General features: G+C 58.1%; 7 protein-coding genes across 7 annotated transcripts; 4 read left to right on the top strand and 3 right to left on the bottom strand.

The window, feature by feature from the left end:
- Positions 1-1,387: 1,387 nt before the first annotated feature.
- On the bottom strand, positions 1,388-1,969 carry DCS_00609 (uncharacterized protein; the record flags this gene model as incomplete). The annotated part of the gene is made up of 1 exon (XM_040797948.1): positions 1,388-1,969. The coding sequence occupies one exon, from the start codon at positions 1,967-1,969 to the stop codon at positions 1,388-1,390; it is 582 nt and encodes a 193-aa protein (XP_040658831.1).
- A 502-nt stretch (positions 1,970-2,471) lies between these two features.
- Positions 2,472-3,020, top strand: DCS_00608 (uncharacterized protein; the record flags this gene model as incomplete). The annotated part of the gene is made up of 3 exons (XM_040797947.1): positions 2,472-2,492; positions 2,539-2,691; positions 2,757-3,020. The coding sequence occupies 3 exons, from the start codon at positions 2,472-2,474 to the stop codon at positions 3,018-3,020; spliced, it is 438 nt and encodes a 145-aa protein (XP_040658830.1).
- A 946-nt stretch (positions 3,021-3,966) lies between these two features.
- On the top strand, positions 3,967-6,414 carry DCS_00607 (Actin-related protein, ARP5 class; the record flags this gene model as incomplete). The annotated part of the gene is made up of 4 exons (XM_040797946.1): positions 3,967-4,144; positions 4,207-4,527; positions 4,587-6,310; positions 6,385-6,414. 4 exons carry the CDS (start codon positions 3,967-3,969, stop codon positions 6,412-6,414), a joined length of 2,253 nt encoding a protein of 750 aa, XP_040658829.1.
- A 508-nt stretch (positions 6,415-6,922) lies between these two features.
- Positions 6,923-8,038, bottom strand: DCS_00606 (transmembrane protein; the record flags this gene model as incomplete). The annotated part of the gene is made up of 3 exons (XM_040797945.1): positions 6,923-7,366; positions 7,426-7,868; positions 7,921-8,038. The coding sequence occupies 3 exons, from the start codon at positions 8,036-8,038 to the stop codon at positions 6,923-6,925; spliced, it is 1,005 nt and encodes a 334-aa protein (XP_040658828.1).
- Positions 8,039-10,643: 2,605 nt separating this feature from the next.
- On the top strand, positions 10,644-11,406 carry DCS_00605 (pterin-4-alpha-carbinolamine dehydratase family protein; the record flags this gene model as incomplete). The annotated part of the gene is made up of 3 exons (XM_040797944.1): positions 10,644-10,883; positions 10,950-11,012; positions 11,206-11,406. 3 exons carry the CDS (start codon positions 10,644-10,646, stop codon positions 11,404-11,406), a joined length of 504 nt encoding a protein of 167 aa, XP_040658827.1.
- A 507-nt stretch (positions 11,407-11,913) lies between these two features.
- DCS_00604 (C-4 sterol methyl oxidase) lies at positions 11,914-13,016 on the bottom strand (the record flags this gene model as incomplete). The annotated part of the gene is made up of 3 exons (XM_040797943.1): positions 11,914-12,714; positions 12,827-12,935; positions 13,006-13,016. The coding sequence occupies 3 exons, from the start codon at positions 13,014-13,016 to the stop codon at positions 11,914-11,916; spliced, it is 921 nt and encodes a 306-aa protein (XP_040658826.1).
- A 1,648-nt stretch (positions 13,017-14,664) lies between these two features.
- On the top strand, positions 14,665-16,784 carry DCS_00603 (ATP synthase regulation protein NCA2; the record flags this gene model as incomplete). Its single annotated transcript, XM_040797942.1, has 2 exons — positions 14,665-14,681; positions 14,777-16,784. The coding sequence occupies 2 exons, from the start codon at positions 14,665-14,667 to the stop codon at positions 16,782-16,784; spliced, it is 2,025 nt and encodes a 674-aa protein (XP_040658825.1).

The raw sequence follows: 16,784 nt of genomic DNA, 5'->3' as shown, positions 1-16,784 counted from the left end.
TGGCCTACTTGTACGTAGTTGCTTACTGCCTACCAAGGTACTCGCTCGTACACGTAATACTGTAGACGCATTAGTTGAGGTACTTGTCCAAGGACTGCTTGCTAGTTGGTACTCAGAGCAAATACAGTGTAATAAGTCGTACGGACAGTCGCACTCGGAACATAGTCGCACTCGGCATGCAACTGCTCGTACGGAGTAGTTGTACAGTATGCTGTACGGAGTGCCAATCGTAGAGTTGAGCACGCTTTCATATACACTTACTGTACCTACTTGCTGTTTGCGAAGGTATTTTACATGTGCACGAAAACGTACAGTGTGCACTGTAATTATTACTCCGAATAGTACTGAACAAGTACTGTGCTTAAGTAGGCGCGAACTTTCAAGTAATAAATTGTGGTAAGACTCCGTGCTCCGCACCTGTATCAAGTAATACGGAGTAATTAATACTCCGTACCTGCACATGACAGTGTACAAGTATTAAACAGCACGCCTACAGTACATGCTGCTAAGTAAAGTACAAGTACGCCGTACACCTACCTAGGTAGTAGGTAATAGGCGAGGGCCCACCAACAGTTGGTGGAATAAATTGCAATTTTTGCTTCCCGAGCCTGCACGTAGACCCCAACCACTTGTATACTACTCCGTACTGCACAGTACAACGACCAACCTAGCCCATTGCTCTGCTCCCCTACCTCGACCCGCGAACACGCACCGCACCGCACCGAGATGCCATTGTCGTGCCGCTCATTCAGGTCCTGGCATGTTCGAGCATGGCATCGCCTCGCATTTCGAGCTATCCCTGCTCCCCCGCGCATACGCGTTACCAGCTGCCATCGAGGAAAAGTCATCGACCAGGGGCGGTCTCTCGAACCCCGACGGAGAGCCATGTGTTCTTCAAGACGCTCTGAAGCCAAGTGGCCGTCGATGGGACGGGCAGGACATGCAAAGAACGGCCAGGGCAGTCATGGGAATGCATTGTTGCCTGCATTATCGCTCGCATTCTTGACTTGGCCACGCTGCTTGCTAAAACCCGAAAATATCCATTCGCACATGCCACGACGGCCAAGCTCTCCGCTTCGGCAACTGAGACGTGTCTCCCGCACCGTCTCGGTACTCTGTCGACCTGGCAAAGAACAAACCTCCTCGATCACGATTAAGCCGGAGCGTCATCTGCCATCCCCCTGCCGAGAGGCTCGGGGTGCATAGTTGGGGCTTGACTTTGTTGGTCGGACACGTCGTTCCTCCTCGCTCGTCGTCGTCACGTAGACCTCGACGTAGCCGTAGCCGTAGTGCTCCGGGGCCCGGCCCCGTGCTCTTCGAAGCTCCGTCGTGCATCGTACCTGCACGGCATCCAACGATGCTTCTTGCACGCGACGACCGTGCCTGATCACTTCAGCACCGTGTGGGCGCCTCGCGCCTCGAGGTACAGCTCCGTCGCCGGCTGCGGCAGAGCCCGGATGAGGCCGAATATCTCCTTGTCGTGGTATCGCAGCCGCGTCTTCGGGTCGATGTACGGCGCCGGGAGGCCGGTGACGTCGCAGTAGTGCTTCGAGTGCGCCAGCGACGGCGCCGACTCGATATTCGTATACGTCGCGCTCGGCGCCGTCATGGTTCCCATCTTGACGCCCTTGTCGAGCACGAGGCTCTTCTCCAGCACGAGCTTCGACAGGCTGCGCGACGCCTGTGCGAGGTTCGGAGGGGGGCCGCCGCCGTTCGCCGTCGCCGGTGTCGACGTTCCGCTCGTCGACAGTCCGTCGTCGGCCGGCGTGGCCGCTCCGGAGCCGTCCTGAGGGGTGGCGACGGAAGATGCTTCCTTCCTCGAAGCGTCGCCCACTATGGCTTTGAGGTTCTTGTTCCGCCGCTGATTGGGCCGCCAGTTGGGGTTGCGGAAGGACTTGTGGATGGAGTGAATGTCGAGCTGCTCGATGAGTCGCTGGTGCTGAAGCTGCGCCTCGGTCGGTGCCGCCATCGTGTGTGTCGTGTCGAGGAAGCGGTGCACCGGAAGGGCGGTAGGAGGGCGAGCGAGGCCGAGGTCGCTGCGTACGGATGCTTGGCCCGTGGCAGTGCGTGCGTGTGGGCGAAGATGCGAGGAAAAGGATACGGCCGAGGTCGGTGGCGATGAAACGTCGAACTTGCCGATGCCTGGCAGTAATTAGTGCTGATAGCAGTTTGTATTATGCGATGATGCCTAACCTACTCCTCCACTCCGTAGTAAGTAATTGTTGTACGGAGTACAAGGAACAAGTATAACTAACTGTACGGAGTAATTACGGAGTGCTGTACTGCACTACTTACATACTCTGAAATCAACTGCGAATACTGCCTTAGTACCTACTGAAAACTCGCCACAGTAGTGCGTACTTTACCACTAGTACCGAGTACACGCTGCACGACCCTGCTACGACGCGCTCTCCCCACCACCAAACAACAACCAACTTCACCTTCGACAGACTCGCAGCGCCTCCCACGGAATGCAATGGTGGGGACGCTCCGTTCGTCATGGCTAGATGTGCGATGCAGAGCTGATGAAGGATATAGGAGAGCCCTCATGAGCATCAGCAGAACCTTTTGCTGTCCCGCATCGTCACCAACGTGGTACGCATCATCCGTTGGGCCAAAGGAAGCACCGCTAACGCCGAACCGCAGGAGAAGCTCAACGAAGCCGTCGTCGTCATGAACAAGACTCTCCAGGTGAGTGCAGCCGGCAAAGCTCCCCCTGGGATGACTTGGACGCACCTAACGCAACAAACATCAAGGACATCAACATTCAAAACATGAACGTCGAACTGGTGGCACAGATGTTCAAGAACTACCAATCCAACGTCCTATTTCATCTCGAAGGTTCGTCTACGACTCGTCCGGCCTTGAGTCCTTTCGCGCTAACGAAGATGCTTGTCCACAGCAACGGACAACCTCAAACCGCCGTCATGACCTTGACTATTCTCCAGTTGTCGTTGGTGCGCGATGCCGCATCACTCGCCACCAATGGACGGGGGAGGCAGAGCCGACGCCGAAGCTGAAATTACGAAGCTATGAACGATGAATATTATGACGGCGATGGCAAGAATTCCATCGCATTCCGATATGGCCCCATGCCTGCTTGTCAGGTGTCATCTGCTCACTGCGCTTCCATGGGAGCGTGCGGGTGCATGTAAATTACCTGTCATCCGAGACGGTATTGGAGGCATCCTGGCAGGTACTGTAGGCAATACCACCCAGTGCCAGTTAGGTATTAGGACTATTGTTCCTCGTAGGCATACATTTTTACCAGCTACACTGAATGGGTGCATGCGCTTGAAATATATTTTCTCGTTTCCATCGAAGCCGTCACGATGTGTGGTGACTGAAGGACTGTACGTAGTACGAGACGACGACGCTCCTCTCAGCCCTTCGTCAACAGCACGTACTTCCAGTACGTACAGTAGTGTTAGGTACAGTGAGTTTCAAAATGTATTCATCTCTCTTGAGGTCACTTTCATGGACACTAAATTGAGGAAGATGCTAGGTCGGCGGTACAGATAATATTCCACGGACTGCCCTCCGCACTTGGTATTCACCAGTCGTCGCAGTTAGGTGTAGGAGACCAGGGGTGCTCCAAAGTGGTATAACAGCAACATAGTAGGTGTAGGGTACTGTACACTAATTACCAGAGTACCTGCTAGCATGTACACTCAACTAACTCAACTACACTTCCAACACCACCACTCCAGCGACAGCTTTTAGACATTCGCCCTCGCCTCGTCACCTCCCGTTGACCAACGCCACGACAAAAACTCGTGTCCCAACCGACATCTGGTACGCATCGAAATCCGTGGACTGACCATTTTGTGCGCGTCGAGTTCGGTATCAGGGCTCGTCCCCCTCTCGCCATGAACGCCTAATTCTCGCTCTGCGACAACGCTTCCGCTCCCCATCCTCGACCCTCGATCCTCGACCCTCGACCTCGATTCCCGTCCCCCCATCTTCATGGCGCCCGCGGCCGTCAACAATCAGGCCTCTGCGCCGCCGGAGGGGAGGACGTACCCGGACGCCAAAGTGTTCCCCGTCAAGGAAACCCGATTCGAGAAATACCTCCCCCCGCAGGAGAATGGCCGCCAGCGAGCGCTCGACGAACCCGGCGGCGCAGTCATCGTCATCGACAACGGTCCGTAGCCAGACGCGCGCCGGGAACCCGTTGCACCCTTCTCCCGCTAACCTCGCTTCCAGGCTCCTCCACCGTCCGCGCCGGGTGGTCGTTCGATTCCAAGCCGCGCCTCAGCATGCCCCCCATCATGTCCAAGTACCGCGACCGAAAGCTCGGCAAGACCTTTTCCTTTGCCGGCAACGACTGCTACGCCGACACGACCGCCAAGGGCCACATTCGAAACGCCTTCGAGGCCGGCACGGGCATCGTCAGCAACTGGGACGTCATGGAACACGTCTTCGACTACATCTTCCTCAAGCTCGGCTTGAACGATGCTTCGGGCTCCATCGATTTCCCCGTCGTCATGACCGAAGCTGTCGCAAACCTGCCGTACTCGAGGAAATGTCAGTCCTGTCCGGCGGCCCGGTGAGAGGGGACCCGCTCGCTGACTTGTCGTTGGCAGCCATGACTGAGATCCTGTTCGAATGCTACGGCGCGCCCTCCCTCGCGTACGGCATCGATTCGCTGTTCTCGTACCGCCACAACGAGGGCAGCACGGGCCTCGTCGTCTCGTCCTCCTACACCTCCACCCACGTGATACCAGTCAGCAACTCGAAAGCGATGCTCTCCCAGGCCATCAGGCTAAACTGGGGCGGCTACCACGGCGCCGAGTACCTCCTGAAACTCATCCGGCTCAAGTACCCTGCCTTCACCGGCAAGATGAACGTGTCCCAGGCCGAGAACATGATCCGCGATCACTTCTACGTCTCCAAGGATTACGACAACGAGATCCGCACCTACCTCGACTGGACCGGTCTCGAGGATCGAGACGTCGTCATCCAGTATCCCTATACCGAAGAAATCATCGTCCAGAAGACGGAGGAGGAGCTTGCTCGCATCGCCGAGCGCAAAAAGGAGAGCGGCCGAAGGCTCCAGGAGCAGGCAGCCAAGATGAGGCTGGAAAAGCTCATGAAGAAGGAGCAAGACCTCGAGTACTACAAGCAACTGCAGGGCCGGCTCGTCGACGAGACCAAGAAGGAGATTCGACGGCAGCTCGACAGCCACGACTTCAAGGACGAGGCCCAGCTCGAAAAGGTCGTCAAGGAGCTTGAAAAATCGATCAAGAAGGCCCGGATCAAGGATCTGGGCGGCGACCCGGAGGAGGAGCAGGAGGAGCCCGACTTCAGCCTCTTGGAGGTGCCCGACGACCAGCTCGACGAGGCGCAGCTGAAGCAGAAGCGCCAGCAACGGTTGGTCAAGTCCAACCACGAGGCTCGAGCGCGCGCCAAGACCGAGAAGGAGGCCGAAAAGGCACGCATTTTGGCCGAGGAGGAGCAGGACAGGCACCGGCGCGAGAACGACCTGGACTCCTGGCTGCAGGACAAGCGCCAGGCCCGGCTCGAGACGCTCGCCAAGATCAAGGAGCGCGACCGTCTCAAGGCTGACCTGGGCAACCGCAAGTCGCTCGCGTCCCAGATACGCATGAAGAGCATCGCCAATCTCGCCTCGGACACGCCGACGAAGAAACGGCGGCGCGGCGGCGACGACGACACCTTTGGCGCCAACGACGACGACTGGGGCGTCTACAGGCAGATCACCGTGGGCGAGAACAGCGACGACGAGCAGGAGGAGGAAGACCTCGCGGCGACGGTCAAGCAGCTCGAGCAGGACCTCCTCCAGTACGACGCAGAGTTCGACTACGAGCAGACGCAGGAGGCGCAGTCGGACTGGTCCAAGTCCCTCCTCCACGCCTTCGCCCGCGGGCCGCGTCCTTTCGACGGCACCCAGGCCGAGCTCAGCCAGGTGCACCTCAACGTCGAGCGGATCCGCGTGCCCGAGGTCGTCTTCCGGCCGTCCATCGCCGGTCTCGACCAGGCCGGCATCATCGAAATCGCCGGCGACATCCTCAACCACCGGCTCGCAGGTTTCGGCGTCGGCGACGACCACCTCTTCCTCCGCGACGTCTTCCTCACGGGCGGCAACAGCCTGTTCTGCAACTTTGACGAGCGCGTCCGCCACGGGCTCCGCGCCCTGCTGCCGGCCGACGCGCCGCTTGCCGTCCGCCGCGCCCAGGATGCCTGCCTCGACGCCTGGAAGGGCGCCGCCGGATGGGCCAGCTCGCCCGCCTGGAAGCAGGCCACCATCTCGAGGGACGAGTACCTGGAGAGGGGGCCCGAATACATCAAGGTACGTCGACGGGCTCTCCTGGCCGGCGCCGCCGAACACTGCTCCACGAACCTCGACGCTAACCTGAATGCCAGGAACACGACATGGGCAATTCATATGCGTAATGCACGGACCGGTCGTGCGATGGGGAGTCTGGCCTGCATTGCAAATCAATCATCATTTCGGGCATGGTGTCACGCATCCCTCGCGCGTGTGCGTGTCACCAAGTTGCGGCCAAACTGTAGAAGAAGAAATTGAAATGAAACGGAATGAAATGTCGCTAGAGTCGATAATCTGCTCCAATCGTGACATGCCTGCGACCCAGACATTAGGGGGAAGGCCACCGAGGCTCGTCGTGCGCATGGCACCGCAAGGCGCTGGGGAGTAGGATGCCTCGGCTGTGGGGGGGGTTTATAAGCACAGCCACAGTCATTCATCGTCCGCATCCATCTCGCTCGCACGCTGCAGAGCGTTTGAAATATACACGAAGACTGCCGCCTCGGCCGAGGAAGGCCCAAGGCCCGCGGCTGTCACGTTGGCAGATGACGCTGCTGCAAGTTCGCATCCAACACCTGGAACGCCGCATTCATGGATGGGTGGTGGTGGGTGGCCAGCAACGATGTCCGGGGGCGCCTACACCCGCGGGAGCCCGTCGGCCGCCGACTCGAGCTGCCTGTTGATCTCTTCGGCCGACCGCATGTCCTCGTCGGCTCGGCTGTTGGCATAGGCCAGCTTCCTCTCATTCTCCAGCTGTTCCTGGGCGGCAAGTCCGGCGACGGCCTGGGCGACGGCCTCGAGGGGGGCCTCGGCGGAGGGCTGGGAGGTGGCCTGTTCCGGGGTTGCGCCGGCCGAAGGCTGGGCGGCCGCGGGTTGCGGTTGCGCCAGGTTGATGTTGGGCGGGGGCGGGGGGTACTCGCCCTGGACGTCGAGCAATCGTGACTGCAGATGAACGACGTACTCGCGGAGGACGTAGTTTTCCGACTGTGTGAGCTTGAAGGTCTGCTCCATCTCGCCATACTCGCGCACCTGGAGCTCGAGCTTCTTGATGTAGCCCTCCTTACGTTGACGGAAGGCGCGCTGGGGAGGGCAGGTCAGCACAGGCCGTCAACCCGCTTGCCGCCGGATTCTCTCCTCACCTGTGCTGCTCTGTTCTGGGCGGCGCGCTTCGACTGGGACAGCTCCCGCTTCGCCTTGCGGCCCTCGGCAGAGTCTTGGTCCGGGGACAAGGGCTGAGGGGCGACGGCGATGGGTGCCACCGGCGCTGGCCCTGCCGTCGCACCGGCGCTGTGTCCTGCGGGGGCGGCCATGGTTAACATGCTCGGGGTCGGTGCGCGTTGGCTCGAGAGACCTCGGAGGTCGGGGTGGATGTGCGCCTCGGCTTCGGACTTGGCAGCTAGGGCGCGAGCGGCGTCGTGTGAAGCGGCGGCGAGGTCCTCGTATCCATTCGCTGGACGCGACAAGGGAGATCGAGAGGCGGCAGCACTCGAGTCGGGTGCGCCGGCGGCGGCGGCGGTCGCGGCGGACGAGGCGGAGGTGTCGTGGTTTTGCAAGAGCTCGAGCTGCGCACGCAGTTGCTGCTCTGCGGACGGTGCCGTCGTGTTAGCAGGGGTCTCGCGTCGGCACGGGAATACTAGTGGGCGACGGCGGCGAGCGGGGTTCGTCGAGAGCGGGCGCGAAGGTGCGAAGGTGCAAAGGAGAGCAAGAGGGCGGCGGCGAAGCGGTGAAGGGGTGGCGGCAGCCGGCGGACATGAGGGTGATGGGGAGGGATGGAGGAGGAGGATGCTGCAGCGCTTCGCCGGGCAGAGCAGCAGGAAAGGGGGGGGTTGGCAAGCTCGGGATGGTAATCAGAGGCCTGCCGTAGACAGACAGCACGGCAGTGCAGTAGGATCGGGTGAATGGGTGATGACAAAAGGCACGCAGCACGGCGAGCGACGGGCTCAAGAGCAGAGCAGCGCAAGGGCTGGCCTTGGGCGCATGGCAGGCTGGTTGCTGGCTGGCCGGCTGGCTGGCAGAGCAGGATGAGGATTCCCCGGATCGGAGGAGAAGGGAAGGGCAGGGAAGGGAAGGAATCGAAGCAAAGGGATAGAATGAGAAAAGGCGCGGAAAATGAAATGTGCAATCAATGGTCCATCGACGACTTACCTTGCGTGCTCGCACCGGTTGACTGCTGCATTGCTTGCGGATTCTGACTCAGCATTCGAGGTTGCGGACGAGGATTACGAGTATTAGTAAAACTAGAAATTAGGTACGCAAGACGGGAATCGAGGCTGCTGACGTGAAAGAAAAGCGAGCGAGAGGGGGGAGCCTCGGAACAAAGAAGGTGCCTCCGAGAGCCGCCGGCGTGGCCAGTTGCCAGTTGCCGCAGTGGGGGGGGGGGGAGGTGGGCACTTTTAGCAGGTATCGATACAAGTACTTACAGTACATGTACAGTAAGTACTTGGGTACTGTACTGTACGCGAGGGGTGCTGCCACCGTTGGTACAAAACTGCATGTGCCAGTACGGAGTACTTACTTGTAGGCCTACGAAGTACTGTACATGTATATTCCCGAGAGTACGGAGTTCCGTGTTCCAGTATCGCCTACAGCACGGAGTACGTACGTGTACATGTAAGTACTTGTACTCCATGCATGTTCAAGTGCAACTACAATGTATGTACTTACAGTGCTTGTAGGTGTACAACACTGCTACTGTTCTGTAGTTGTGCAGTACTAAGCTTACTAGTACAGTATGAGTAGTGTAGGTACTGTAAAGTGAACGAAAAGCAGAGTGTACTTGTACATGCAAGTACATCAACTTGCACAGTAAGAACATGTATTTCTCAGCAAGAAAAACTGTGTGGAGATTGTTTGCTTACTATGCGAACTGCAGGTCGACAACACCAGCGCGGACGGTGCGTCGATCATGTGCACTGTGTGGGTACGCGCGTCGGTCATACTGGCAATGACTTGTATGGTGATTATGTAATCGAATTCCGGTTGGACGAAGCGCCTCCAGAGGTGTTTTGCTCATCAGCGTGGTCGGAATTCGTTCCTTCTATCCATTAATACATGTAATTACTCCGTACAATTCGTCACAATGCGTCCGTCTAGGTTGCACGAGGCTGTGCATCGAGCTGAGCAGCCATCATCTGCTTTTTCCGGCCGACTGACAGCAACGTGTGACCTATCGGAGGTGTACGTATGTCCGAGCGGGCAGGTGCAAGCACTTGCACAAGTACCAGCAAGTTCTCGGAGGTCGTCCGTCAACGAGTAATACTTAATATTATTACTGTACAAGCATTGTCAGATTCGTGTGTACGGCGTACATGGCTGAGAGGAGATGAGGCACTCACTCTCACAGCGCGGTGCGGGTGAGGTCAACAAAGGGACTCTGGACCTCCCGTTAGCAAGCTGTGCAGTACTCTGCTCCTACAGCTAGCTACACGCCCAAGGAGGAATGCGGGCGGTGTGGAAAGGCGGGTATTTCACACACAAGCTGAGTCTGGTGATGCTCGGTCGGGTCATGATTGGGCACGAATGCATGCCTGAAAACACTCATGAAAGACCTCTTTCTTTCTTGGTAGCACAGCTCGTCATCCTGTGTTGGCAGCGAGCTCGTCTGCACGGGCGATGGCGTAATCTCGACGCATGTGTCGCGGGAGCAACGCAGCCCCCATCCATCCCATCCATGTCTGCTTTTCGGCACACTGCCGTCGATCTCAGTGCCGCTACGGTGGCAGGGTTTCGTCGACTACCACACCACATACCTACTACAAGTAGGCGCTTGGCTCTGTGTATGTGACAGGTACAGATACGCCTGCTCCGCACACCAGTACGCATGCTTGTAGGTACGTCAATAGAACTGTGGGAGGAACGTGTGAATACGGACAGTACTGTGGTGGACAGTACACAAAAGGCCACGCACAAAGCACAGCCCGCCCCCAAGAAGGGTAGGTAAGATGAGGACTTGGAAGGTCACGACTGCGACGCCGACACTGCCGCCAAGGGTCCCAGGGGAGCCACTGGAAAGGTGCGAAGACGGCGATTTGAAACATTTGCTACTACAACGCCCCCGTAGATGATCAATTCGACCTCGATAAACGCTGTTTGTACTACTTCTAAGCCTTCCAAATATAAGGTATGTATCCGTGGGCGTGAGATGAATGTGTGCTGTAAGGATGCTGACAGGACTCTGTATTACATACTGTGCAAGCTCTCCATGCTTGTTGGTCCATCAGCTATTACTAAACTAGCCACCTGGGTAATAGGTACCTCCCTACTACGGAGCAAGTACATGAAGACCAAGTGATCATTATTATTACGTACCTCCTCGACGACGCAGCCTTCTCACGAACAACCCAACCAGACTGCTAGCATGCCGGCTATGGCCCGTCTCCTCCCGCGACCTGCACAAACACGGCATCTTCCACATCTAGTCAAGCGGTCGTATTCATCGCCGACCATGCAGCCGCACTATTCCTCGGGCACCGACGAGGCCGCCGCCGCCACGTCGCTCACAGCCCTCCTCACATCCTCAGGCGGCAGTTGGACGCTATCCAGTAATGGAAGCGCCATCGAACGAAGCTTCAAGTTCAAGACATTCGCAAAGACTTGGGTAAGGCGAAGAGTCCAACCGGTCGAGCCTGGACGACACGTTTTCTCACCCGTGCTCGATACGTAGGACTTCATGACGGCCGTGTCTCTGCAGTGCAAAATCAAGAATCACCACCCCGAGTGGTCCAATGTATGTGCATCACCAACCTCGTCGCCTATGCCATCACATCTCCTCCCCCAACCGTTATCCCTCATCCTTCATTCGTCGTCCTTCATCCCTCACCCTTCATCCCTCACCCTTCACCCCTCACCCTTCATCCCTCATTCCTCGTTCTACATCCCCATCTATTCAACTTGACATGGTGGCTGATGCTACATCGCAGGTCTATAATTCGACCTTTATTCGTTGGACCACCCACAACCCGCCAGGCCTTTCGGAAAAGGACCTTGGCCTGGCCGCCCTCTGCGACACCATAGCCAAGGACTTTGGGGAGCTGGCGCCCGAGCCGGCAAGCTGCGAAATGAGAACCATGGCCGACAAAGCGGCCGTGGCGGCTGCGGATTGCTGTGCGCCAAAGAAATGAATCACCATGAGCAACGATGCGCACGTCGCTCGCCTTCATCAACCACGACTACGAGTGCACGGAAAGTACTTGCTAACGTCTCGTCGTGTTCTCTCCTTCTTCGTCAATTACTGTCCTTGGCCAAGTGTAGATGATATCCCGACACGATTCGTGTTCGATTCGCACCCTGGTTGGGACGAATGTGACCGACCAGGAAGGCACCATGATGATGCCACACAAACGGCCCATCAAAGAAGTTGTACAAGAATTCGTCCAAGACGCCGCCAGCCCCCGCCCTGCAAAGCGTCGCAGGGAGTCCAGTATATACAGAACCGCATGCCGGACGCCATGCAACCCAACGCCACCGTGCCTCTCCGGTCGGGCATGGTTTCGACATCCAAGTTGACCACTAATCTATGTTCACCCCAAGCGTTTCGCCACCTGTTCGTGCCATGTCGTGAAAGAAAATCGACAGCCTGCGGCGCCGAAGCCGTGCGGCCCGACGGTGCGGCGGGCTCCTTGCCGAACTCATTGCTGCTTCTTGGAGTCCCTGATCACCTTGAGCTTCTTCTCGCGCCGGCGCTTGTGCGCCTCGGCGCCGGCCTCGGTGTCCAGGAAGTAGTCCCACCAGCGGAAGCTGGAGGCGTAGTTGCCGATGAACTTCTCGTGGTGCATGTCGTGGTGGTCGGCACCTGCCCAGACGGGCAGAAAGTGGCGCAGGCTCCAGGGGAAGTCGTAGCCGCTGTGGGCGTCGATGGCCTGGAAGAGGCGCAGGATGATCCACGTGTACATGGTGATGAGGTGGAGGTCGCCGGTGATGGTGAGCAGGAGAATCGGGGAGCCGACGACGCCGAGGCCGAGCAGCATCGTCTCGATCGGCGACGCGTACTCGGCAGCGAGACCAAAGGGCGCCGAGTACGTGTGGTGCATCTTGTGGATGGCCTTGTAGAGGGGCCCGTAGTGCAGGCATCGGTGGAACCAGTAGTGCCAGGTGTCCTCCATGATGAAGATGATGGAGATCTGGATGGCCATCTTCAGGAGCGAGGGGAACGGCACGCCGTAGTCCATGCCGAAGTAGGTGGCGATGGGGTGGAAGAACCAGATCTGGGGCAGCTCGGCCGTGAAGTGGCTGATGAGGACGATGGCGGCGCAATCCCACTGCTCCTTGAGCGTCGGCATCTTCTGGTTCTGGATTTTGTACCTGTGGAAGAATGGGATCTTGTCCATGATCATGAACGGCAGGCAGCGGCCAAAGTAGACGATCTCGTGTAGGACGAAGCTCATGATGCCAGTCGCAAGCGTGTCGTTATTCATGAAGAGATACCAAGCCTAGAGAACGGTTCCAAGTCAGCCTCCCATGCTGCTTCCTCTCGAGCGCCGCCGCGGCGACAGATGACCACGCCACTCTGAAGGCGGTTGGGGGGGGCGGGGAGGGACGTACAGCCCAGAGGCGCTCAAGGTAGTTGAGGTGAACATTGTACTTCGTCACTTCCTCCAGCACGGTGAAGTAGTCTTGCGTCTGGTTGCCGAAGGCATTTACCGTCGCGTTGCTGCAAACTGCGCATTAGAAGTGATCTCGGTGATAAATGAGGACCCGATAGGGGATGGCAAGGCACTCACACCACCTCCATGTTGGCACAGGATCGGGAGACGGCAATGGAAAAAGGTATCGATGCAGTAAATGGAGAAAATGGACGGGGAATAAGGAGGCACAGTCCGCTGCGAGGCCGAGTAGAGGCGACTGCAGGAGAGGGAGACGCGGCGATTAGGATTAGGGGTGGGGGAAGGTTTAAGAGTCTCGCATCTGTCACCGTTTTTTGCTTGCATGTTTTTGCTCCGAATTTTCGCCTCCGCCACCGCAGCGCGTTGGCGCCAGTGTCCAGGCTGTGTTGCAGCACCTACATGTACAAGTACAGTGTACTGTAGGCACCGCATTGCACCCAGCAACCCCTGCCGAGCCCGCTGTGCAAGTACTCCGTTCAGTACAATGCGAATGTAGTGGGGCGCAGGAGGAAAGTGGCCAGTCGAATTGCATCGTTATACCATTAATCATACCATGACTCCAGAATGAGCCCATTGATGAAATCGGCTTCCCGATCTTCCGGGTTCCAGAGAACATCTGATCGACGAGTTCACGTACTGTACATGTACTAGTATGGAGTACTTGTGCAGCTTGCCTGCTCGTACCGAACCATGTGCATGTAAATAAGTGCTCCGTACTACTTACTTGTCTTACAGGTTTTCTCGTACTCGTACTCGTACTTACAGGTGCAGGTACAACTACTGCAAGTACTGTACTGTACTTGCTCCGTACAACAAGTAATAATACACACTAGTACGGTCGCGTCTACAGTTAGTACAGAGTATTGCTACAAGTACATGTACGGGGGTTACTGTGCTCCGTACCTCAAACCCCCACTGGCAGTCTGTGGCACTAGTGCTACGTGCTGGTACCTAGTACTTGCTGTACCTGCACACCATTACCTGCTAGTGTCAGCACCACTGACGACACACTTTGCGGATTCCGCCAGTACATGTAAGTAAGTACCGTAAGTGCACTTACTTACTGTACAATCAAGTATTAGCCCTTGCCTGGTGGAAATGGCTCGTCGTATTCGTATTCGTCTTCGCAACCATCCATCCACCACCCATTTGCCCAGGTACCCGTCCCTCAGCCACTGGACAAAGCCGCCATCACATGCGGCGGTACCTGAATACACTGTCAATAGTGATTCCACGTACTGTACGTACAGCCTGCAAGTAAACACTGCACAGCCGCCGCAGTAAGAATGCCAATCCGAACACGAAAACGAGCATATGGCCCACCCCACCAGGTTCCCTCCCGTCCCTCCACACCATCTCTGCCACTGCTGCTGATGACCTGCGGCTTTCTCCTTGTTGGTCAGTTTGCCGTCAAACAAAGGCATCACCCACACTGCCACTATTCCCGCACTGCTCGCACTACAACAACATACCAACCGTCGTCGACACATCAGTTCCCCACCGCCCGAGCAGCCGCTCTGGTACCGCCGTTCGCCCAGAACAACGAATCGAACCGAGGCCAAGACAATCAAGTTCCAAATTCACCTCCCCCCCCCCTCCCCGAACCCTGCAGCATCGTGCGTCTCAAACGGTCAGGCCAATGTCGATTGATAAGAATCTGCTTCTTTCGTGCTAGCTCCGAGCTATCGGACGAGGAGCCGGCCATCTTTAACACTTCCACGGATACTGATACGGGTATTTCCGAGCAAAGCGCCGTCGCCACCCTCGCTTCATACCATGTCTCTTGTCGCCGAGTAAGTGTCATCGGGCAAGCTCCCATCCGCCCTCTTACATAGTCGACTTAGTTTCAAGCTACTGCTTTGCTGACACAGGCTCTCACCCTTTGCAGTCAGGTGCGTCGTCGGGACGCCTACCTCGACCGCCTTCCCATATTCCGCCCCCAAAGCTGGTCTGAGGAGGGAAGCGCCGACGTCGATGAGCACGGCTTCACTACCGTTGCTGCCGCCGATGCTCTAGTCACGCCGAGGGTAGACCATCTTCTGCGGATAATCCAATCGCTGAGTACGACGTCGACGCAGCCGCTTCTCTCGGCACAACGAGTGCGAGACCTCCTCCTCCAGTCCGGCATACCCTCGGAGCATCTCCATGCAAAGGGGGACAAGGACGCAGCACAGCGCCAAGTAGATGCCAGAACCTTTTACGAAAACGAAATAAAGTGGTTGCTCGTCACAAAGGCCACCGTCCACCTGTACGGTGTCGTTCTCAACAGCCTCCTCGACCGAATCATCCCGCTGAGCGACGACATATGGTACTGGTCCGAAGTGTTGAGCTCGCATACCTACAGCAGCCTCTACGCCGCGCAGACGTCGCCGCTGCGATTCTGGGCTTGGTCCCAAGATGTGTACCGCTCGACGAGGACCCGGATGCGGTCCGTCGACTTGCGCAGCGCTCCATCCGACCTCGTCGACTCCACAGCCACGGGCTTGACGCAGCAATGGAGCAGGTTCTACGGCATCGTGCGTGACAGCATCCGAGAACGGTCCCTGGCCAACATCCAGCGCAGGGTGCTGTCCCCGGTCGCCTTCTGCCGGTCCGAGGCGCGTCGTAAGCAGGGGCAGCTGAGAAAGCTGAAGGAGATGACGGCGAGCGGCCTCGGCGTTCTCATGTACGAAGGTCTCCAGTTCGGCCAGGAGAGTGAAAAGGCCGAGGCAGGCGACCCGGGAGACCTGAAGAGCACGGTGGAGCGGAGCATCGCCCTCATGAACGTGGTCCTCTGGGAGGTGTGCAACTTACGCTCGGACATGGACGAATTCGAAGACAAAGTCTTCACGGGCGTTGCGGAGGACCCCGCCGTGTCGGGTCACATGTTCGAGACGACGGCGATGGATCGGCCGGCGATTTTGGCCCGCCGGCTGCTGGCGTTGATCGACAAGGCGCTGCCGCAACACGCGGCGGCGATGCAGTCCTTGACGCGAGCCAACGGGCGCCCCCCGGTCGCCGTTCGGTACTGGCTGCCTGCCGTCGTCGGTCTTCTCTCGTCGACGACGGTGCTGCGGGTGCTGGTGAATCGCAAGGCCGACATCGTCGACTGGATCGCCGATTTCGGCCAGACGGTCCGAGACTTTTGGTTCAACTGGATCGTGCTGCCAGTGCAGAAGGTGATCAAGACGATCCGTCACGACGAGGCGAGCGAGATTGCCATCATGAGCCGCGACAGTCTCCGGGCCGATCGCGAGAGCTTGGAGCGGATGGTGGTGGACTTTGCCATGGACAAGCCGCACTTTGCCGACGGGAGTTCGTCCCTCTCGGCCGCCCAGGTGGCGGCGATCCGCGCCAAGGTGGCCGAGGGCGACGTGACGCCGGTGCTGCGGGCGTTCGAGAAGGACCTGAAGAGCCCGCTCGTGGGTGCCGTCCGCGGCGACCTCGTACGGTCGCTCCTCATCCAGGTGCAGAAGACCAAGGTGGATTTGGAAGTGGCCATGACGGGCATCGACTCGCTCCTGAAAAGCCAGGAGCTCGTCTTCGGCTTCGTCGGCCTCACGCCGGGCGTCTTGGTCTCCATCGGCGTTCTGCGGTACCTCGGCAGCCTGTTGGGCGGTCGTTCGGGACAGCGACGGACATCGACGGCCGGTCGAGCGGTCCGCATACTACGCAACGTCGACCGCATCCTGTCGGAGGCGAGGCCGGCGCAGGGAAACGTCTTGCCGTACAAGGACCACGGCTTGCTGCTCTTCGAGGTGCACGTGCTGAGGGAGGTGGTGGGCAAGCTGATGCCGCGCGACATTCGACGGGACTTTCTGGACGACCTCGATGACCTCGCCAACATGAAGGGGATCCTGGTGCAGTCGAAGGCGCTGGAGAGGATCCGGTGGGCGTACGCCCGGTGGCTGAACTAG

This window comes from Drechmeria coniospora, chromosome 01, assembly GCF_001625195.1.
Source record: "Drechmeria coniospora strain ARSEF 6962 chromosome 01, whole genome shotgun sequence".
NCBI lineage: Eukaryota > Fungi > Ascomycota > Sordariomycetes > Hypocreales > Ophiocordycipitaceae > Drechmeria > Drechmeria coniospora.
The sequence above is the reverse complement of the archived record's forward strand: the minus strand, read 5'-3'. Positions and strand labels throughout refer to the sequence as shown.